Below are 25068 nucleotides of genomic sequence, written 5' to 3' on the forward strand. Positions count from 1 at the left end.
TTTAATTACATGGAGTGCATACTGGATGCAATTCCCTCTTTTCCTATGTACCTTTTACAGTGTAAACAAGGGCAACAGGCTGTCTGTTGTTATCCTTCCAAGAACAAATTCCTGTTTGCAGCCAATATGGCTTGGTTTCACAGAAATCCAAATTAATTCTCTGGTACTGAGGTAATGAACAGTAACTTGTTTTTTTTTCTTTTTTTTTTCTTTTTTTTTTTTTCTTTAAAACTAAAGCCTTCCAAAAATACAGCTTATTCCTGCTCACTTCACACATTTTTCACTTACTGTAAAAGCAAAGTTAGTACAAGCACTGTACCAGGTCACAAACTTTGAAGCTGCAGCTGCATAATAAAATTGGTTTAGTCTGATCTTGTCATACATGCTGTGGAGACCAGAAGCTTCAGTTCTGTCCAGCAATGGATGTTACATGCATCTGCATTAAGGGAATGCCTGAGGTACAGACATGACTAAGGATGACTTCCAGTAAATGAAACAAATACAACAAAAGTTCAATTATTTCTACCACCCAATGTTCTGAAACAGTAGTTGAAAAAAATAAAACACCTCAGCATTGGATAGGGTTAAGACTGACATGAATAATATATATTTCTGAATGTGTTTGATCCCTGTTTATGACTAGATAACAAAGAGCACAACTCACCAACAAAGTACTTGAGTACCACCATTTTTTTTCTCTAAAGCTTATGTTTAAAAATGCATTTTTATTCATGAAAAGAATAACTACTACTTTTTCATTCCCCTGTTCAGCTCCTTCCCCTTCTAAATATAGAGATTCCCCTCCTAGAGATAGAGCAAGCTATCTCTCTGCCTCATGCTGCACTGATTACCACAGCTACATAAACACAAATTAAAAATCAAAGGCCTATTTTGTAATCTGTAATCTTATCTGAATTTCTGATTGTTACCAGCAGTATGATAGAACTGCTGGTCAAGAAGAAATAACTAAAGCACCAACAGCTCCTGAATGTAGAAAAGGCTGGCACAAACCTCTTAGTCCTGAAATCTTTAGAAGAACAAGTAACTGTGGGAAGCATGTGAAGAAAAGCAATACTGGGCTGGGAAAAGGCATTATATCCGAAATATGAACCAATTCCAGTTGGTGTGGTGTTACTGGTTAGGGTCTCTGCAACTATCGAGTATTGTGCCTGGCTTTCACATTCACAGATGTTTTTGTGGCATTCAGATCTATTTAAAATAAAGAAGTTAGAAAATTAAGTCCTCTGAAAAGAAAAACTTGCAGAACAAAACAAGCATCAAAGCCATGCTGTGAACAGCCTCTCTGTCTTTTCCACAGGGAAATACACATACTAATTCCCTTAATTAAGTTCGTTGCCATGTTCAATATTCTTTAGTGTCTGCAAATACCATTTTGAAAAAGAACTGGATAAAAAGATCTTGAAAATTAATAGTTCCAGATGCAATGATTGTCAGGATACTGTTATTTTGGCTAATGTCTATGTGTATCCATGTTACATCTCTACTTTTGCACAGCTTTAATTGATTAGATCTGGGGCATAACCTGGATTTCTAAGTTCAAGTGGAGCAAATATACATTCATCATAGTTCAGAAAAGCTGATATGGACATGCATTTTGCGATAATCACGTGCACATGCCTAACCAAAAGTGTAAAAACCGTGCAAAAACAAAGCCCCAATATGAGCTGTTTCTTAGCACAACCAAGAATTGGTCTAATATCACAGCTAAGCCCCTCATGTGTTGTTATAACAGCCAAAAACAGTATCCAAGCTATGGGAAAATTTTCAAGAAAATTCTAACAAAAATGGTTTAATGGACAGGTGCAATAGCTTGAGAAAATTGGAGGTTGAGAATGTATGCAAACCCTGACATTTCCTGATATTTTTCCAGTTACAGCAATACTTGTCTTTAGATATGTTTTCCCAATAAGTTATCTGGGAACACCTCCAGGTATGACTGAATAGGCAGCAAAGAGAGATGAAGTCTCTCTCTCTCAGAAGCAAGGAAACACCCTTGCTGGAGTGTGGAAGTCAAGAGACTCTCTGAATTCTTCAGAGAGGAATCAGAGTGCAGGGACTGAATTAAAACCTTTGGATGGATGGAAGTATATTAAGCCACTCACACAAAGTAGAGATGTAAGTTGAAGTTTTAGAATAAGCAAGCAAGTAAGTAAGGATAAGTTTTAAGTGCTTTCAAGAATAAAGGTCTCAGATACCAGTGTAGAAGCACAAGTTCTAGTGAAGGCTGAAAAACATAGTCCTAGACACTAGTGTTTCTGTAGAGGCTCCAGGAACATAGTTTTAAACATAAATAAACTATAGCAAGAATACTGCTTACATTTTTTTAGATAGAACAAAATAGACCATATGGATAGTTTATATGTAACCTGGCATGCTAAGAAACTAGAATTCTAGTAGATTAAGAAGAAATGGTTCGAGTTCGTGTCTTTAGCTTGTTGGGTAACTTGTATATAAGAATCTATGCACTGGGGAGAGATTGGCTTTGCTTTTGCTCCTGCTCTCTCACTTTCTTCTCTCCTCACTGCCATCATCATCGTCTGAAGAAGACAGGAGCTGGAACAGCAACATCGGCCCTGGTGGGACCCCGACAAGAACAGCTTCTACTTCTAATTGGGAGTATACTGCTGTTTGGGACTCTATACCAAAAACTTTAGCAGGGACTTTAATGCTTGTGACTCTTTGCCTTTCGAGACTGATGTGCCTTTGCAATTGTTTATTGTTTATATACAATTTTATAGCAACTATTAGCTACTTGGCTATTTAAAGAAAACCACAACCCGACAACCCTGACCTATCTTCTCAGTTTGGTGTTGGAGTTCTTAATCAAGGTACTTCCTCCTACATATCACGATTTTCACATCAATCATACTGTAGATAACCTTCAGTTTTTACAGTTGTGACAGGCATAACTTACAGAAACAGGAAAAGTGTAAGTCCCATCTACATAGGACAGTAATGCAGTTTACTCTAAAGTGAAATCTGGCATTTGTGCTGGGAGAATGTTGAAGGCTGTAAGATAAAAAGATAGAAAAGTGTATTTTTTCCTCTGAGTGGTCACCATCACTGCCAGTTGACTAAAGGAACATAATGATTACTAAAATATTTGTTTCAATTCCATTTGAGACAGAATGAAATGGACAAGTTACAGTACCCAGCTGCAAGAACAGACCAGCAGCTCTGATTCAAAGGGAAAAATGTGCAATCTCTTTCTGACATTGCTTTTCTCGTGATACCCACATAATCTCCTTTATGATTTGGATTTAATGTTCTAAAGGTCACAGAGACAGCAGTTCAGTTTTGTGTAGAATGATAAAAGCTGCTAATTTAATTTCCCTTTACAAGGTAATTTGAATAATCTTGCATTCAAATAATGCTTTTTTTTCCATTTTCCATCCTTTTCCAGAAAGTAGTAAATCGATATTCATGTTCTTTCACCAATTCTGTACAGTCAGATTTTTTCCTGTTTTTAACTATGGCAGTATTACTGAAGATATCTACTTTAAGAAAAGGTCTGTTTTGAGGAAAATAATTAATTTTTAAAGTTGCCTTCAAAATGACATATGTATAGTTAACAATATATATTTTTTATACTTAGAAAAAAGATCCCATTTCGCCAGGTTGGATAATTCCACACCCTTTAGCGGCAGGTTTTATACTTTTTAAAATCAAATATTCACTGAATAGTCACCAAGTCCTTCTCATGGGATTATTTGTGCTTTCACAAATGCTCATGTAAACATATAATGTATGTCCTTAGCTGGAACTTCTAGGTATATTTATTTCTGTTCCTTCGCATGTAACTTGAGTTTTTTTCTAGGAACAGTTAAGGTCAGTTTCTAGCTTCCAGTAACTGTGAAGCAACCCCCTCAATCATATGTTTCTGTCACATTAACTCTGTTCCCTGGAAGCTTATTGTAAGCAAAGGCTAATCTGAATACAACAGATCCACCCACCCTAGAGTTTTCTTTAGGTGAAGAAGGAAAAAAATTGAGATTTTTAAGAACCGTATTCAACCAACTTACTCCAACAAAGTTTTACCTCAGAAATTACTGACAAGTCCTCATAATTCCCTCAAGCACTTATTTAGCTATGCAGTTCCATCAGCACTTCTCTCCTGCTTAGTAACACAATGCTCTAGAAAGACACAAAGTCTACCAAATCTACTCCATTAATAAAAAATGGTTATTCCCACAGCTAACACCATCATAGCCACAGCCTGAAAATGCTGGCCACTACAAAGTGTCCGGAGCTTACTGGAAAAATGAGATGTAATTTATTCAAGAGAAACACTCACCATATTGTTCTAAATAAATGCTTCAAATATTTAAATATGAATTAGTAGATAATGATGACACAAAGCTACCTTCTGTTGCTTCAGATGCCCAAATAAAATCTAGTAAATTCACAAGCAGATATTCCCATAATACATGTAAGACTCTAAGACCACATGCTGTTAAAAAAGTCCAAAACAACCAAACCACAAAAAACTCCATCCCAAACAAACTAACAATTCCCAGTGTAATGTTTCCAAATCCATCTAAATTTAACTGGAAAGAATATTTGTTGGTTCACACTGTTTTAGCTAATGCAGTCACTTCCACAGAATCTCAGGATTCAAAACCAAGTAAAATGTTGAAACATTAGCATGGTATTTGCTGTTCATGGGCCCACAGAACACAGGAATCGGAGAGGGTTAGAAATATTTTTACAGAATCAGGTCCCTTTCCAAACGGCTGCTCTCAAGTCTCTAATCCCCCAGTTCTCTTGTATATCCAGGGTTGTTGCCCTGTCCCAGGTGCAAAATCTAGCACTTGCCTTCATTAAACTTTGTACAGCTGGTGAGTGATTGCTCAACCCTCTAATTTATCAAGATATCTCTGTAGGGTCTCTTTGTCCTCGAAGTAGTTCCTCCCAGTTTGGTATCACCAGCAAACTTACTTAGTATTCCTTTGAGTTCTGTGTCCAAGTCATTTACAAAGACCTTGAAAACCACTGGCCCTGCAGTGGAGCCATGTGGAACCCCACTAGTGATGGTCTGCCAGCCTGATGTAACACTACTAACTGGAATTCTTTGTGCCTGATCTGTGAGCCCGTTGTACACCCATCATATACATGATATGTTGATCCAGCTGAATGCTGGACATTTTGTCCAGAAGGACACCATGAAAGACCATATTGAAAGCTCAGCTGAAGTCCAAAGATACTACATGAACAGGCTTCCTTTGATCAGCTTGGTGGGTTACCTTGTTATAAATGGAATTTAAGCCTAGTCAAACAGAACTTTCCTCTGATGAAGCCATTATGGATGATGACTGCATTATCCTTCAGGTGGTTTTCAATAACTCCAAGAGTAATCTTCTCTATAATTCTACCAGGCACTGAAATGAGACTGACAGATCTTTAGTTTCATTTCTGCTGTTCTTGAAAAGTGAGACAGCATTAGCCAGCATCCAGTCAAGTAGGACCTCTCCAGATTCCCAAAACTGTTCAAAAAGTCATTGAGAGGAGTCTTGACATCAGCCAGCTCTTTGAGGATTCTTGGATGAATCCCATCAGGCCTCATAGACTTACAGGGATCCAGCTGGAGCAGTGATTCCTTCAGAAGTTCAGAGTTGACTCTGAGTTTATGATTCTCAGAACCCTCATCCTTCAGCTCAGGGCACTGGGACCCCCATAGTCCATGACTGGTGCTGAAGAGAGCATTAACCACCTCCACCTTGTCTATGTCCTTGTTCATATGGTGAACCCCCTCATAATTTAACAGGTCACTGTTATTTCTGGACTGCCTTTTGCTACCAGCATATTTTTAAAAGCCCTTTTGAATGTGCTGCACAGTACTGGCTGGCTTCAGCTCTAATTGAGCTTTTGCCTCACAATTTTCTCCCCACGGAGGCAAGCAGCATCTCTGCTGTCCTCCTATGTCATCTAACCTCACTTCTGTTGGTCAAACATCTACTTTTTTTGCCTAACCTCTAGAAGAAGATTCCTGCCTAGCCATGTTGGCCTTCTGCCTTGCCTGCTCCTTTGCCCTTAGGAGGTGGTGTTTAAAAAGTCACAAGCATTGATGGACCCTATTTTGATAGCACCATCAAAAACATTTTCCCAGGGGACCTTACTCATTCATTCCCTGAGCAGTTTTAAGTTTTAAATCCAATTGCTTTGTGGTAGCTGTGGCCAAGACAAGCACCAATTTCCACTTCAGTCATGAGATCCTCTCTGTTAACAAGCAGAAGATCAAGGAGGGCATCTTACTGAGTTGGCTCCCTTAGTGTCTGCACCATGTTGTGATCATCCAGGTTTCTGGGAACCTTCTGGACCTGCTTGTATTAGCTGCATGGTATTCCCAGTTAACACTTGCCAAGCTGAAGTCCCCCATAAGGACAAGAGTGGTTAACTTAGAGATGCCACTTAATTCCTTAAAGAATTACTCATCAGCATCACCATTCTGGATAGAAGGTCTATAGTAGACTCCCATGATGACATCTGCATTATGCGCTAGTCCCTTAATCCTTTCCCAGACACTTTTGACCATGCCTTTGCCAACTGTAAGCACCATTCATTTCAGACCACTCATTACAAACAATGCCAACCTCCCTGCCTCTCCTGCCCTGCCTTTTCCCCCCCGAAGAGCCTGTAACTATCATTCATGGCACACCAGTCCCAGGAGTCACTGCACCAGTTTTTGCTTATGCCAGTGATGTCATATCTCTGGGGCTGGGCCAAAGCTTTGAGCTCCTCTTGTTTTGTCCTGCATCTCCTTGGACTGATTTCTCTTTTAAGCAGAACAAATATGATACATGCAGAGGAAAGGAAATGCAAAAAGAAAGCTGATGAAGGGAAGGTTTGACTCCATGAGGAGTAGCAAAGACTACTGGTTTGCATACAGACACAGAGAACTTTACTGGTGCTGCCTTTAAGCATTTCAATAAATAACTGCCTCTACATGCAATGTTTATTACTTTACTTTTATTCTGCTCCTACCACAACACAAAACTGAAAAAAATTATGCCTACCAAGTTCTGCTTTTGAGGAGCAGATCTATAGTTGTGCCAAGATTTAGCAATGACAAAGTCTTTGAAGATAAACAAAGCTACTGAGCAAAACTTTGAACGCTGCAATTTATTCCTTGCACCCAGTCTGTAAAGCACACTGTAAAGTCAGGAAGCAGTATCATCATTTTCAACCAATCGATCTTTGAGATCATGGCAAAATGGTAAGACTAGAAGTTACAGAATACTGTGCGAAGCCCAGAAACTATGTCTCAGAAAGATAAATGTGCTGAAGAGGACTTGTGAGGATGGAGCAAAAGACAAAGGAAAAGAAGCAAAAAGTGAAAAGGGCCAAAAAAAGAACTGAGGCTATAGCACAAAGCAGAAGAGACCTAAAGCTGAGAGGAAAATGGAGGACAGGGGAAAAAACTGCTCAGGAGTGGTATGAGAATTATGGGAAACAGAATGATTTACTCAGCAAGACACACCAGACATTAACCTACACAGTAACGTGAAAAAAAGAGAGGCCAGGGAAAAATTGGCATCAAAGATACATAACAATAGATTATGGTTTTTCTGCATAACACAGTACATATTTTACCATGTTTTAATGTTATAATTCAGATGACAAATACTCACTATGTATACATACACACACACACACATATATATACACATAAATTATACACACATACATTCAGTATAGTTAACACGATCCAGCTCCCATCTGGACTTTATTTCCTGAGGGAATGCAGAAAAACAGCCAACTACCTCATCCTCAGCTCAGACCCCGAGGTTGCTGCCTTGTTGGGGAGGGAGGAATATGGACAGACACACCATCGTGTGCATACCCAGACTGGCTGCTGTGCTTGGGGAAGTGAGGGGCATGGGGAAGGGGGAAGAATCTTTGCAGAGTAGTTTCTCTGTCCGAAGATCAAAGGGAATGAGGAAGAACACAGCTAATGCTTCAAGTGAGAGCATGTATCCATAAGCACAGAATAACAGGGAAAGGTACACAGCAGAGACTCAAGCTGCTGCTATTACCCTCACAGCACACAGAGTTGAACTCAAAAAGGAATCCAGTTCTTACCAGAACTGTATAGCTGAACTAGAGGCTTTTCTTGGAAAATCAAGGGTAATAGCAGGCTTTGGTGGGCTGTGCTTACTGGTCAAGCTGTCGGTAAATTAATCATGCAATTTTCAGTGCTCGCTATCAATAATGAAACTCAGCCAGTGCAAAGGACACAGTATGACAAAATCAAAACTATTATGACTGCAAGGGCAAACTGCAGTATTTATTAATTTTTCTCCTAAAAAAGTTTCATGGCCAGACTCCATAATGAGCTGTATGACACAAATCAAGATAAAGAAATGCTTTTTAAAGCATATACATGACTTATTATTTTGGTATCTGTCCTGTTTCTTCCTTCTCTTCCTTTTCATATCTTGGACTGAAATAACAGAAGTTCCCACTGCAACAGTATGTAGCTGAGCAAGTCACCTAGATACTGTAGATATGTTTAGACAAACTTCTGGACAAAGTTATAAATAAGCTTTGGATACAGCTATTCTCATTTTTGTTCTTCAGCATGTCTCTTTGTTCTCTAAGGATGGAATGAGAGTCTAGTGCCAGTGGAAAGACAAACTGATCTATGATGAGAGCTGACATGCTCCAAAATACTATTTTGGCCTTTAGAGAAGACAAAAGGGGAAAATAAGCATGCAGAGTTGTTAGGGATAGGGATTCTGTTTGTTTTTATGCGCTGCTATTCTAAAACCCTCCCTAAACACTTTCCCAAACTTCCTCAGAACAAAATCTCTAGCTAAAGCCAATGAATAGACATGAACACTTTGTTATCAGACGTGTACTTTAATACCTTGCATTTTCAGTATCACAAAACTATAGGGACTTCTGAAAGATACTCTCTTTACTTGATATTGCTCTACCTGCAGATGTAATAGGAACACAAACTGCAAATATCACTGAATATGTGACTTAAGAAGAACTGGGCCATGAGAAGGGCTTTTCAGGATCTCCTTCCACTGCCCTGGGCCTGCAGAGCCTTTTGCTGCTGCTTTCATATTTTCTTACTCCAGTTTAAATCTTCAGTTTCTCATCTTTTGTTTTCCTACTGTAGGACTCTTTCAGAATCTCACTTCTGTGGGGTTATAAAACTATCTCACATCTCTAGCACAGAAGTATTTGCAATTTATTCACACGTCTCCCTCTCAGATAACAGCTAACAGCAAAGGACCCTAGAAAAGTATAAATGAAGCAAGTGCAATAATCTCCATTACAATCTCCAGTACATCAAGGAGCTCATCAGCTGATACTTACGGAGGCGTCACTCCTTTCGGGAGGCCTAACGCGTTGACAGAAATGGGTGGTGGCTGGGATGGCAGCATGGAGCTGAGAAAAGCTGCTGGAGACTGGCTGGAATTAGGAAATCTTGGAGTTGGAGACAGGCTGTGGGAAGGTGAAGAAAGTGAAGGAAGAGGAGGGGGAGGAGGAGGTGGAAGTGGAAAGGAATCACACACAGGATATGTTGCTGTTGGACTAAAGACAGGTGGAGGTGGGGGTGGAGGGGATGGAGAAGAAGGAGACCAGGCATATTCCCCTTCTGGAGCAAACTGCTGAGAGAAGGGAGGAACTGGCACTCTCCCAAACTGTTTCTGAGAAGCAGTTGGAGACATAGGAGAAGGAAGGCTGGATGTAGATGAGCCAGAAGATGGAGTCACATAACCTGAAGCAGGGCTGATGTTCTGGGCAGCAATGAACTGCTTAGGCCGAGCATAGTTGAAGGAGCTGGAAGACTGCATGGTTGGGGAAGTATGAGAGTTAAGAATACTCATTGGCACAGGAGAAGTGGCAGACTGGCTGGACTCAAGCTCCTGGAAGGAGGGGGGAGGAGGAAAGGAAGGAGAAGAGGGAGGGTGCTGATGATGATCAGGTTGCTGTTGGTGACGATACCACTGTCCGCTTTCTTGCTCCAGACGAATTTGGTTCTGCAACTGCTGTATTTTTTGGGGGTCCCTGTGGGAAGGAAAAATAGACAAAAAGATGATCAGACATGCAGCGCTGGCTGGGGAGGAAGTAAAAGTTCCACTGATCTATGGTCCAGGAAGATTGAAAGAGAGGAAAAGTTCAAAGCATTTACATATATTGAATAGCACCATTTCTTCAGAGTTGGCACATTGCTACAAAGTCCATTTTTCATCCTCAAGATGAAGGAAAAAAAGGTATGCATAACAATTTAACAGAACCATCAGTTCTTGAAAAAGGCAAATTATATGGCAACTTGAAGCACTTAGGATATTTTAAAGGAACAATCCAGATAATGGAATTAAAGGTAAAAGTAATGAAATTCTTAACAAGGTTTCTTTTTATTTCTTGTGCTTTTTATTCAATAGCACTATTTCAATATTAAGACTGAATTATTTAGCCAGTAACAACTCCAGCCATAGCTAAATTTCTGCTGTAGCCTCTGTGGGCAAATCAGACAGACCAAATTACAGCCATACTTTAAACGAAGCACTTGGAGACAAGGGACCAACTTCTGTGTTAGAATCATCCATGCATGTAGATAAGCAAAGACTTCTGAGAAATATCTGTTAACCGAGGGAAGCTGTGAACCGAGCTTCCCCAGGTCTTTAGTCACACTTTTTCTCTCCGGTTTTATTTTCAACTGCAGGTCCTGAGACAAATCTTAGTAGATATATAATATGGTTCTGAGGCATTGCAGTACTATCAGCTCAAATGGAAGTAAGAATTTTATTTAGAAATTCAGAAATTCATGGGAAGAAGAATAGAGACTAAAAAAGTTAATATGCAGCAGCACTCAAAACTGTTAATTAAGGGAAAAAAAGGAAAAAAAAGCAAAATGTTCAGCCATGAAGCAAATCAGAACTTTTTGTTTGTTTGTTCGTCCTAATATAGTTGTTTGAAAGATGATTAAGCTCAAAATGAACTGTGTGGTCTATCATGTGACAATACATCAGAGTGACTTGCTTAAAAATTGTCATTTTTCAGCTGGAAAATGTAACTTTATCTCAATACTCCAGATAGTCACAAAGTTACAGCATATTCACATATACCTTTTCTGTATATTTAATATATAAATACTGTATATAAGTATGTCATTGTTTATATATAATTTAGGTCATCTAAGCAGAAATTTTAGAAGCAGTCTGCCTAATGCATGGCACATGAATGTATGATTCTGGCACAACAATATACTTTTGTTGATAGCAACAAAATTAGAAATGGTAATAACATCATATTTTCCACTCGAAGATTAATTTTGATATTCCAACCATCTACATTTCCCAGAAAATATTTTCTGACAATAATTGTGTTTATGATCTCAGGCCAAAGGAGATTGCTTGATAAGAAAAAGGGGAGCAAGCTATTTTAGGGCAGAAAACTAAAAAATAAGTTACTTTTACTTAACAGTTGCCTTTCTTTGCTGGTGGTGTTGTAAAGATGGTTCAATTTTAGCAATGTCTCACTAACAATACAAATTTCAGCACTTAAAAGGAGATTAACTTTTTCTTTTTTAGTTAAATCAGCAACGAGAACACCTAAATGTTACAGTTCACTTTGCAAATTTTATAATTCATTTTTTAATGTTGACAACAGAGACCCTAAATCTGTATCAGTTCAACTTTTCATTCCAAAGGATGCAGGCTGAAACTTATTCTTTTGTTTTAGTGAAATTACTAAGCAGTCACCTTAATTTAAATTGGTTAAAACAACACAACTTTAGTTCCCATCAGCATTCGACTTCCTTAGTTGATGACAGAAACAGTTCTGGTCAGCTCAGACTAGACAGAGAAAACCCTGTAAGATTACTACTTTCACCTCATTCTACATCTTTGGCCTGACTATTTGTGGACCTATCATTCAATACCTCTAAAACTATTAACAAATAATAGTTATTTTACTTTTCATCATAATCACCCTCATTTTTTTAAAAAATTATTACAGACAGACTAAGGTAAAAAAACCAAAAAAGCGGGAAATTTAGCACTGTAAACAAGGTGTTGAATATAGAAGAAATGTAGCTATCTCCAACACCCGTATGTTTATCCAACATGTGCTGAAAGCAAGTAGGAGTGTCATGTCTTGAGACCTTTTTATTTGCATTTGCCAAATCGTGGCGCTGTGCCCGGCCAGCAGCATCCCACAAATGCCCATCTATGGCCCTGTCAGTGCAAGTGCAGCACTGCAGCACTGCCGCTGCACTGCTGCTGACCCCGCTAGGCAGAAGCAGAGACCACATTCGGGGTATGTCTACAAATGGCTGACAGGCAAAAACAAGGTTGCTCGGCTCTCACACTGAGCTTGACTTGAGGCCACAGGAATGTGTGTGCCTGTAAATCAGGGTTTTTTAGCCCAGAACAGTACTGATTCTGGTTGAACAGCTTTCGGTCAGCTGAGAATCTGCATAAATCAAGTGTTTGTTTGCCTGAAAAATAACATGCAAACACAACCTTTATCACATCAGTCTACGGGGCAAAAAAATCACTAAGACCACGTTAGTGCATATTTTCATGCCAGATGTAAAAGTGCACAATCCTTGTCTGCAAAAGAATGTTCTCTATCCCAGAGCTATTCTTTTAACATCAGACACTGCTGCATTATTTTCTTGAGGAGAGGTATCCTAGAGAAGTGTCATTAAGAAGAAGAAAAGGAGAGGAAAGAATATCAATTCACCAGTGTTTCTTTGGAATGACACCATCAGTGGTGGAAGTTCTTTACAGAGGTAGGTCTCTGAAAGATAACACTGCTGTGACAAACACAGGGAGAGCTCAGATGCCAAAATTATGAAAGGGCATCAGCCCTCATTAGTAGGGAAAACAAAGAAGGGAATTAAAAGAGTTCAGTTTTTGGATAAGATTACAAGAAAAACTAATTTAATTGTAATTACATCCTCTTTCCAATTAGCTGAAATATGTTTTGTAATTTTAAAGTGCACACATGCTTTCAGGGAACACATCAAGCTTGTCTAAACAACAGAGCATAAACTTATTTTCTCATTTGGAATTTTTTGTTTTGCCAAATTAATTATAATGATATAAGAATAAGCTTTTAAAACTAATTTTTTTAGCAAATTCAATCAGTAAATGGTAAAGGTAGGTAATTTAAAAAAAATCACAGCTAGGGCAAAATGAATATTGAGAAATTTCATTAACTCACTGAAAAGGAGACATAGTACTACATAAATATGTTCACGAGTTCTGCTTTAGAATTTGTGATGTTTTTCCAATACGAGATATTTTTAAATATTAAATATTATATAATAAAATACATTTTATATGTTTTGTACATTTATCATAATAGGTATGATAAAACAGTTCAAAAATGCAAGCAATAAGGTGGCAAGATGTTAAAGAAAGCAGACATTAGTTACAACAGAGGCAAGGTTTCTGACACACTGTTTCTGCTCTGGAAGAGCAGCTTCATGAGCAGGTTTGGTACCAGACACTTGGAACGTGCTCAGTAAGGTGATGACTTTCAGAGCTAAGGGATAGCAAGAAACATTTGGAAACAGATGCTAAAAGCAAAGACTAGAGACAAGAGACATTTGGTTTCTTGGTGGACAACTGTGGGTGCCAGTACATACACCATAGTTTAATAGCTACTCGAGAAATCGTATTTTGAGGTATGCACTTGGTTTAAATTACAATAGGCTGGTTTATATTTTAATCTCCTTTTCACAATGCATTTTCTTCCTGATAAGCTCTTTGTATCACACTGTTTTAAAAACAGAGCAGACTGTAACTGAGAACTCCAAGTGCCTGAACACAGTGGAGTTGAGGAGGGGACATAGTGGTTGTACAACTCTCAAAGGCTCAACAAGACCTGGCTACTGGATTACAGAGAGCTTTACTGCAGATGGCATTTCCAGGAATGCAATAAATCCTTCACATTTAACTTCTCTCCTCATTCACATATACCCAGTCTTAGGATATGTACCAGCTTTACTTTTATCTTACATTACAAAGCTTATTTAGAGAAACAACATCCCTCTTCTGGGAAGTATCTTACTATCTGCAGTTTCATCAACTTTGTGTACCTTTAAAAACCAAAGTTCATATGGAAGCCCTTCTATCCAAACTACCTCTCTTGGAAGGGGAAGTTCTCCAAAGGTAGAGAATACTTAGAGAATACAAAGCCTTGAAGCCTTTGGACAGGAATTGAAGCCTACCGAGTTATGCCTACCACAAAGTATGCAAAGACATTGAAATTGAGTCAGTGATTTACAACACAGTATACAAAGTAAATGGAAATATATGACCACAGGTAAAGAACCAATATTAAGTGATGTTTTCTACAACTTTTTAAAATTCCCAGTTGTGTCCCTCCCGATCTTAATAAAAGGAGCAAATGGAAAGCAGACAAAGAGAAACAATTTTTGTTTGAAAGAGAGTCCTATTTATCTCAGGTATGGAAGAATAATGAGCTCCCTTCTGTCTCAAGTCATTCCTGAGCAAAAGCAGACCCGCCTCTTCACAATCCTACCAGTGACCTGCTCTTTGAGAAACAGATGGTGCAGTTCTACAGAAATATACAAAACATACCACTGAAATGAAAGTACAGGAATATTTTAAATGAAAAATAATCAGATTTAAACTCAACTTTAAGAGGTTGAGCTATTTTTCTAAGTTAAGATTTAAAAACAATGCCAGAAAATGTCTGTATATTTGGGGTAACAACTAATCACTTCCACGAACTCTACTTTCCAATGAAGATCTAGTTCTAACTCAATATTATTGCATCAGAACTATGCCAGAGCTCTACCAAAAGGGAGACATTCAGTATCATACTATATCAAATGGCTCTTCTCACTGAGTTCCATGTCAGCAACTCCCTAAGTATAGATGTACTTTTTATATGTGTACATTTAGATATATTTATCGCTAAACTTTGGTATTTATACAATAAAAGCCAGGATGAAATTTTTCTCATAATTTGTTAATTTATTAAAATTGGAATGTATCATATATTTATATCTCTCTAGCTCCTAGGCAGCCAAACCTGATATCTGCTTCTGCATCTGTGGCTGCCAGCAGCTGGCAGGACAGATCTGCCAGGTAGCTCTTAAAGACATTTAATTTGCTTTCTACAAGCACAAAGTACACTTTACTGATATAGTACCTGTTGAAAATTAGCAATTTTCTTAACTACTTCTGACATTTACTATTTAAGAAACCAAAATATACATACCATCTTATCCAAAACGTGATAGTAATCACTGATATCTGGAATTCTACTCTTGACAAAATTCCTTACCACTCACTGAGCTATTAAAAATGAAAAAAAACAACCAAAACATAATTTAATCTGCCACTGAATTAATTAACAGCTGTACTGAAAATAAATACTCAGAATACTAAAGTAGTTCCAGCTGAAATATCCACTGAAGAAATGTTTGCTTACTTTTAGAAATGTTAAAAACATACATATATGTCAGGGCAAGAATGTGAAGTAAAGGGAAAACAGTTGCCTCTTTCAACAAAAACTGCCATGTATTCAACACACAAACAGCCTCCAGGCTGTATCAATACAAACATATTTAGACAAGCTTTAGGTTTTCTGAGGCTGAACAGTCCCTTATGTTGTGAGGGGAAAAAAAAGTGGACTGTTTTAAATGCTGCAAGGGCTCATATTTATGTAACACTAGAATTATGAATCAAAATAAAAATGGATGGGAGACAGGTGACAGAGGGGGACAGGATGGGGGAATGACAGCATCAGTTGAGGCTCTAGCATGAAAATATTCAGAGGTATATTTTGTCTACGCTAACAGATTATGGGGAGGATGAAGGTTGTCATTACAATTTAAACCTCATGCTTGGTAACTGGAGAACTATAACTAGGAACCATCTCCAGCAGCTGCAACCCTTTAACATTTTTATTGCTTTCCCTACAAAGCTTAACAATCTGAAAATGCATATTCACACAAATATCTTCCATATTTCAGGTTGATATGCAGGAGCATTTATAATTAGTTTCAATGTAACCTAACACAGACCTAGAAGAAGAAATATGATGGAAGAACTAACACAGAGACTGTGTTATGAGCACACTGTGAAACTGAGCTTAGCTTTTCATCTAAGAAACTTCATACACACAGACGAGAAGCATAAATCGTCTGCATTGTTTGTGAACTGTCTTGTAAGGAAGTCCTGCTGTAATCTGGCTGCTAAAATATTTTCTATTGATCCTAAAGAGTGGCAGTTCTAGTTATGCCCATTTTCCACTCTGGTTTGATCAACTGTCAAACACGCCAAGGTAATTTCTGTGCTAAGGAAACCAACAGTAGAGATAATACCAGCACTCAGCAAACACAAGCCATTCTTCTAGAGACAGGAACCATTTTTTACCCCTCAATACCACTGTGGGGACATTTTTCAAAATATGCACCAGTGAGATAACGCTTGGGTACAGAAAGAGAGGAAATGTGCTCTGGTGCACATTCATTGTTCTCAAAAGTCATAAAGATACAATACAGCTTTAGCAAAAAATGCTAAACTTCATATATCTGGTAGGGTTAGCTTATAAGGATTGGTCTGGTAGTCAAAAATCTGGGTGACTTGGTAATTCAATTGTGTTGCACAACTAGAACACAGGGTGCCCAGTGATGGATGTAACAGTTAAAATATTACACAGGCAACAGGCTTTACTGGCAAAGGAAGCTAAAAATGTCATGTTATTAAGAGGTAAATTGTACTGAGACATTAATTACAATACAGGTTCCAATCTGCAGCTGAGCTGGCCCAAAGTGTAGGAAATCATTACTCGGAACGCAGGAATGAACTGGCCTGCAAACAGAAAAACAGGTCTTCTGACTCTGATTATGCTGTACTGCACAGAAGGTTATGTTCTGTACTGACTGGTGCATATTCAAAGAAAATATGGGGTAGAAATAAAAATATCAAAGTATGAAAAACTGTGCTAGCCTAAAAGCAAAAGTCAACAGAAGAAAGAGATGTAGTACAATACATTTTTCACTGGAACAACACATGCAGAGTCATTTTTTAAAATTTACATATTTATTTTAAATTTAATATATTTGATTAATGAGATGCTGCATAAATCATCATATTTCATCTACTACTTACTACCACAGTTAGGAGATTTGTTTATTTTTATACCCACTCAACTCTTACAGTGGGCTTAAAATTGGACCTGCAGGTCTTCAACATTAACATTCCAGTATCTGTCCAGTGTGTTCTCTGAGTTACATGTAAAGATGACTGCTTTGTACTATTGAAAGAGATACTTTTGTGAGGAAGAATGGATAATATATTAAAAAAGGGAAAGAACTGAGTAGGTACTGAATGTCCTGACAGTAAAGGGAACACACAGTTGCTCTCAATGTGTTTTTAGAAAAACTAAAATTTCAACTTTCTATTAAAAATACTCACAAAACTAAGGTAGCTTTAGAACCTAAGTTCTAGGCCCTTTTATCAGCTATTCGTAATTCACAAACAGTTCTGATATTTGAGCAGGTAGCTGCCTCATGTAAAGCTGGAATATTACCAGCTGACATATCAGTAGTTCATGTTATTGAAACTCAGTTGGAGGCACCCTATTCTTAAACCACTATATGAAAAGGAACAACTGAAAAGAAAATAAATACATAAGAACTGGTATTTACATGAAATAATTATATATTTTTGCAGTTTTTTCACTGCAACAATATGGTAGGATTAGTTTAGATGTCAGCCTCATCTTAATGCTACAAAGGTTTAGTGGTATACCATTCTTCCTCAAGTCCTTCCGTGCATACAACATCCCTCAACAACATACACTAACTTTTATGGAAGGAGGAGAAGCACCAGGAGGTAAGAACAACTGCTAATGACAGTAATAATCTTTCAGCCTGGTTGTCAGGAGCATCGGAAACTGAAAATAACTTTGCAGCATTGCTCACAATTTTTGTGACATTGATTCAACCAATACAATCCTAATATAATTATAACTTAGGCTTGATACAGCAGAAGATGCTATAGCCCCAAAAATAAAACGGTTTACAGGGCACAGTCACTCCTTATCTAGCCAGATATGTACTTCTGAATTGTGAGTTTAGAGGCTGAATTTTTTTGTTTGCTTGTTTTCAAAAGGTGTCTTCCCTCATGTATAAAGAGATGAGAAAAATTATGATACCCAAAATGTTGCTAAAGCACCTTCAGATTTGAAGAGCTGCTACTTTTTGCAAGGGCATTATAAACATAATTTCCCCATTGCTTGGCTAAAACAACAACAATAAAAACCCTAAAATCCTTCAGCAGGATTACTAAGCAGAGGCAAAATCCACCTACAGTACACAGATGTCACTGCAGTCAAAATCTGCTTTTAAATACTCAGAATCTATTAGGCTCCTGAACATTTGAACAGACCTGACCAGAACTAATTCTGTTCCCTGTCATCACAAAGAGAAATAATGTGTACTGGTGTTACACAGATTTGGACACTGACATGCAACCTGAATTAGCTTCTTGCAATGGGAACACATAATTTTAAATAGAATTTTCCTCATAAATAGATATAGTGATGTAATGGTGAGAGGGTTTTTTTTTTTGTTTTGTTTTTTTTTTTTTTTTTTTTTGTTTTTAACTGCTAGCTAAGTGTGCAGTATATTGTTCTGGGAAGCTTAAATGGAATACCTTATACATAAAGGGCAGAGCAAATAATTTCTTTTGTACTTTGGAGTAAAATACATTCCATAAAGATGATTCACTTCAGGTACTATTTGTTTTTGACTATAGCAAATAACCTTGAGTATGGGAGACATATAGTAAGGACTTCTTCTCTGAATTGAGCTGCACCTTAAGTGATGTATAATCACATAAAAAAGAAGGAATCATACAGGCAAATATGTTATGATAAACACTTGTTACAGCCAAATACTGTGCCAATGAGTCTGGATGGCTGGTTCCTTCCCCAAAATGGTTTTGAATCTTGCATAGCTCTCAGTGAAAGCAGCCAGCCATCTTATACAGAGAAAAGGAAGAACTATATTTCATTTTTCCCAAATAAATTTGCAACCAACATGGTGACTAGCCAAAACCAAGGAAACTGGCACTTCTCTTAAGGGAACAGAAAGGACACACCTGCTTTTGGGTTTTCATTTGGGCCAGAAATGTGCTTTTAAAACAAATTTCCAACCATTTCCCACTTCCTTTTTCTCTGGTTTGCATCCATGAGAAGCATCTCCAGAACACAAACTCCTTTCCTAACAGGTGAAATGACCTAACCTGACTTGAGCCACTAATGAGTTTCAGCCCATGGAACAGACTAGAGCTAGTTCAAAATGCTAGCTCAATGACCCCAAAGTGTGCAGATACCACACCCTCAGCATGTTTCTTCACTCTATGGAGCCACCCTTGTTTCTGTGTACTATTTTCTAATGTAGGCTATACATTGAATAAACCACCATGAAGTGGTAGCCACACCATACAATCTAAGAGGCTTTTAAACTTAAGTGTGTATGCCACAAGATGTTCTGGCTTTATATTTCGTGTGCCAATTTCTGGTAAGTCAAACACATCTCTTTCTAAATGAATACCCCTAAAACTAACTTATTTGATTTACAGTTTGTTTTTTTTAAATAGGATTTCTTTACATTTTCAAAGTGTAGCACATACTGATGTGTAACATATGTCAAAAATAGGGTATCTTGCATATTACTTAACATTTACGTATTCAGAGACAATGAATGTATTGACCTATCCTAGTTAGCAGTGTTACTGTTTCCATGTTGTAGCACAGATTTTCTTATTTGATTGCCTGCAGCTGATCTCCAGAAATCAATTAATTCCACTCCTCCCATCTGCCCTGCAGTAAAAACCTCCCAGACAAAACAAACATGTCTTTTTCTGCTTTCAGTCTGATCACAGAGTAGTTTGTAAAAAGCTAGCTACAAAGTGTTTTTCTCAGGATTTAAAACCATTATTTCTGACAATTATGAAGATCCTCTCTTTTTAGACCCATTATTTTGCTGACTCATGCACCTTCTTAGCCTGGAGCTAAGAAAGAGAAATTCTCAGAGAAAGAATATTAGAAACAGCACTTGTGTAACTTAAGGGTTCCAAGTTATATTTTTCCATATTTATTAAGATAAGATTTACGTTAAAATGAATGTTCCAGAATGGATGACAAGAAGAGTGGCTTACCTACTCCTACGGTAAAGTTTATTTGGTTTATCTTGACCAACAGCAGTTTGATACATCCTTACTGTCCCTATTGTAAAAGGTTTTTACATTTAATTGTATGTGCACTTTATTCCTTTTGCACACAGCAGGAAGGCTGGAACAAGATAGTCTTTAAGTTCCCCTCCAACCCAAACTGTTACATGATTCTATATATAAATTGCTTCCTTAACTTGACTACTTAAATTACATTTGGAAACTATCGGTAAATCACTGATAGTAAACTGAAATTAGAAAAAAGTAATCAATGCTTTAGTTCTATCACTGTATGTGCTAACAAGATGTAAAAGTTACAATACATATCTTTCACAATGAAGCCAACATTAATTGTGTGTAAACCTTCTCTACAAGTATCACAACAGCTTGGACTCCAAGTACCATTTACCGCAAACACAGCTGAGATAGAGAAAGATAAAAATCAGGCTGTGCTTTGATAAACAACCGATAGCTCCATATCAAATATGCCATTTAGGATTTCCAGGTTACTTCAAAGACAGAAGGATATTGACAATAACAGTACTGGTAGCACTAAAGTCCGTATCAGTGTGGATCATATGGTTCTTCCTTTTTTTCACTATGAGTTTCCAGGTGATCCTGCTCCTCTCAGCAATTCTCAGATCATAGTATAATGCTGGTCTGCCTTCTCATCTGTCTCCCTGCCTCTTCCCTTGGGCTACCAGCACGCCTTCACCACCCCTTGTGAGTTTCAGAAGGCCAAAAACCTAGGGTGTACCAAAATTCAAGACTTCACCTTCTATCTCACTACATATGCTAGCTTCTTTGGAAACCCACACTTCATTTTCTGGAAAACCATGCTTCATTCTTGGGAAAACTATGTTTCATTCTCTGGAAAACACTGGTCTAAAATAACCTCATCTACTACAGTTTTCTACTGTAAACTCAGGGAAAGATATTTGAGGTATTAGAACCTGGATGATGCTTGTGTCTCAGGGCCAGTTTACTTAAACTACTCTGTAGCCAGAAATAAAATACACACTGTACACTGATCCTGTTTCCTACTTGAAGAATCCTCCTATTCCTATTCTGTTTCAGGTAGAAACCTCAAGCACAGCACTGAACAAAACTGTACACAATAACAAAAGCATTTGGATGATTTGAGGTCAGCGAATTGATCAGACAATTGCAGAAAAATGAATGAGTAAAAAGGCCAAAAAACTAGAGAAAACAGAAAGTATTTTAAAAATCAGTAGGTTTTTTGTCATAAAGCTGCAAATTAAGGCAAGGACATTTAAGTTCTCCAACTACTTCTGCTATATATCAGGGAAAGCAAGAACCCAGAATTGCAGAAAGACTTTGCTGCTTAGTATTTTTGTTTGGACGAAAACAAGTACATTCCCCTACAGTCATCCCCTTTCTCATGCCAAGACTGTAAGGAGTCCATGCACTCAGACTTACCACACTAATTACATTCTCACGCCCTAAAGGCAGTGTTGTTTGAAGCTGTCCATTTTTTGGTCATTTAATAAACCGTCAGAGACTGCAGTTTTCCAAATGAATTTCAAGACTTCAGTATTAATGTTACTTAAATAATCAGTAATCCACCAGACCTTAGTTTTAAAAATGGGGAAACAAACTTTGCTAAGCAAGAATTGATAGCACATAATTCTTGCTGTACACTGTCCAGGCACTACTTCACAGATTAGTTATGTCTGCTCTTCTTTGCTAGGGAGAACATTTGCCCACAAGTGCCTAATACTAGAAATGGCATTTCATTATTCAAGATATTTTTTGTTCAGTTAAAATTTGTCTAATGTTTAAAATCTTACATTTGAAATTAAGAGGAATCAGTAAGGCCAAAGTCCTAGTTTCATATAATTCATAATTGCAGGAAATGTTTTTCAACCCTTTGTTGACTCAAATTTTTTTCTCATGGTTTTTAGCAGCATGATCTACTTCCCCAGTGAATCACTCAGAATGAATGAGAAGAGATCTGCATACCTGGAAAGAGCAACAGAATCTCACAATCATTTTCAAATCTTCTATATTATTACACAGCTTTATATTTATGAAATAAGCTCCACATGTATAAAACAGTAATACCTGATTTTTGATATGAATAAAAGATAATTTGCCTTTTTCTACTGGCCTTCAGTTTGATATCATTAATTCTTCTAGTCAAAAGGAGATACATAGACAAATGTTCTCATCACTCCTCTTTGGCATCTCACTTACATAACTAGCAGTACAGACTCCTAGAGAGTCAGGGAAACCTCCAGAGCACGGTTCAGAGTGTATAAATTTGATGCTAAATGTCAGAATATATGAAGACTCCCTTAAAGAGCGTCTTTAGAAGTAATCCCAGCAAAGCACAGGATTCAAAATGACAGACAACAAAACAGACAACTCAGATTTGAGCAGGGAACACCTAAAGTGTTCAAACGCATCCTCAGCAATGCAGATAAAAATAACACTATCCAAAATTCTTTCCCCCACCCACAACTTAGTACTCATGAGACAACTGAAGAACTCATAATACATCACATGGTTTCGCAGTCACACTAGACTTAACATTTAATTTTTAAAGCACCTTTTTTTCATATACATTATGAGTTAGTTAACTAGTATGACAGATCTTTTTTATCAGTTAACAAATGTACTCAGCTACTCATGGTGGGGAATATTCTTTTAGCTGGAATTAGTATCAGGGAGGATCCAGAGTTCCAGCACTACCACACCCAGCTAGTGTCACTGTGTAGGAGTAGAATTAATAGAAAAGGTCAAATTGTTTAACAGCATTATGAAGTAACATTGTTAGAGTCAGGAAGAAATCTTGTGATTATTTATCAACATCATCAGCTGTAGAACAAAGAGTTGAACAAAAGCCAGGGAAAAAAATCTACTCATTTAAAAGGAGACTCATTTAAAAAGTCCTAAAGAGAGTCAGAGAAGGTGACGAACAAAGATATGCCAAACTGATTTTAAACATTGCCAAAAGAGCACTGTATCACACTGTATTCTGTATGAAGAGGAATGTGAATATTTCAGACCAGAAGAACAGACTGGAACATGAATGGCAAGCTTGGTTTTAATCACACCAATCTTGCCAACTGGTTAAAAGTGAGACATTTGCATTGCTTAGACTAAAAAGGCTCAGATCAATGTAATTAACTTCCTTGTACTTTATGTTCCCTAAACAATCAGCAAAATAGTTCAATTAAAATGTTAAACAGTGTTTTTCAGTACAGAAATACATATCTTGGAAATATAAATGTTAAAAAATTCCCTAGTCTTTTTATGCACCAGGAGCAAATCTAACATTTACTTTTCCCAAGTTCAACCTCTTATTTCTGCAAGATGCCCCCAAATCTTTATATAATTCTTTCAATTGCATATAAACATAGTCTCCTGGTATTAGTATATTAGCTTGGCTAAATATAGAAAGGAGCACTCACTCGTGTTTTATGGAGCATTTTCTTTGGTATGCAGCTAATATAAATAAAATGAGCAGAGAGAAGTTGGCAGTGTTCCACTGACATTACATCACTTTTCCTTAATAGGAAACCTCTCTGCAACTTAACATCTTGCTTTAAACACTCAGAAGTGTCCACAAAGTCTTCAGTGAGGATCATCATATAAGGCCAGCAGTTAGCTGCAAAGGGCTAGAACATGGAGCTGGATCTCCCAGCACAACATCGAAAAGAAACTCCCTAGTGAAAACCACCTTTTAAATGCTACCTACCACAGAGCAAGGGAGTTGCATAATGTCTAAGAAAAGATGTGTAAAATGTACATAGTTCCCATAGAAAGCAAAGGATAAAGTTCTAATTTCCATGATGCTACTTCCCTAGACTTAGAAGTTCCTCTAGAAACCAACAAATTAAAAACAGAGGCCTAATCCAGCAAATATAAACAGGAAAGAGACACAAGCATCTATCACAGTTTTATTTGCTGCTTACTCCTTGTGCTCCTCAAGAAGACAAAAACTTCTATTCTGAAGAAATTAATTACTGTGAAATATAATATGATATTTATTTACTAAGAGACAGATGTTGCCACCCACATAGGTTGAGCTTTTCACCAAAACAATAGGACTTTGCAACTGTACGTAAGGAAAATAAATTTTATGTGCAGCAAAACCCAGTGGACCTACAAGGCTCCTCTGAGAAAACGACAAGTCCTTGCACTGAGTTTTTGTCATCCATTACTGAGATTGCTGATTTTTATTGTGTCATATATTGGGAGACGAAAAGCAATCCACATAGCACATGAAGAAGGAAAGAACCCAGAGAAATTTACGTTCATATTGTAATTAATGCAAACATAAATTCCGGTAATTGTATTTCTAATGTGCATAATGCCGAGCAAAAATCCAATTCTCCTTCAAGTCTGCATGCTGCATTTGCTGGCATGGAACTTTATTGAGAACATAATTTATTGAGGCACTGTCACACAGACACACATGAACACAAAAATGTATTTAGCACAGTACAAAAAGTCATGGTAGGTCATTTTGTTCTCTGCTTTTTCCAAAAAATGTTTGAGAGAAGTTCACTGAGTGGCTCCTACTGCTTTTAGTTGCAGCTGTGCAGCAAACAATCTTTAAAAATTTACAGTAACTGCTGCCATGTTTACATCAGTGGCTCTCAGTAAAGAAAATACTGATCTAGTAAAGGTATGCAAAAAATAAATGAAAGCTGAGCTACACTGAATATCACTGTGATTGCACTCACTTAGGAACCACCTGGTCTTACAATACCATGAATTCTCTGCCCCTCTTGGTAAGACAACCCTTAATACTTATGTCCAACCCTGTTCTTTCACACCTGTTTGTGATGGCACAACAGCTCAGGACCCTAGCAGAAAGAGCAAGTGAGTT

The 25068-nt window shown here is 37.5% G+C and overlaps 1 protein-coding gene across 2 annotated transcripts in view; it reads right to left on the reverse strand.

Moving 5' to 3' along the window:
- PALLD (palladin, cytoskeletal associated protein) overlaps nucleotides 1-25068 on the reverse strand; it is a 179428-nt gene that overhangs the window by 27549 nt on the left and 126811 nt on the right. For both annotated transcript variants that reach the window (XM_062493687.1, XM_062493686.1), the window contains exon 10: nucleotides 9349-10044. In XM_062493687.1, coding sequence (XP_062349671.1) covers nucleotides 9349-10044 — 696 coding nt within the window. The remainder of the gene's footprint in view (nucleotides 1-9348; nucleotides 10045-25068) is intronic.

Source organism: Cinclus cinclus, chromosome 5 (assembly GCF_963662255.1).
Source record: "Cinclus cinclus chromosome 5, bCinCin1.1, whole genome shotgun sequence".
In the NCBI taxonomy this organism is placed as follows: Eukaryota; Metazoa; Chordata; class Aves; order Passeriformes; family Cinclidae; genus Cinclus; species Cinclus cinclus.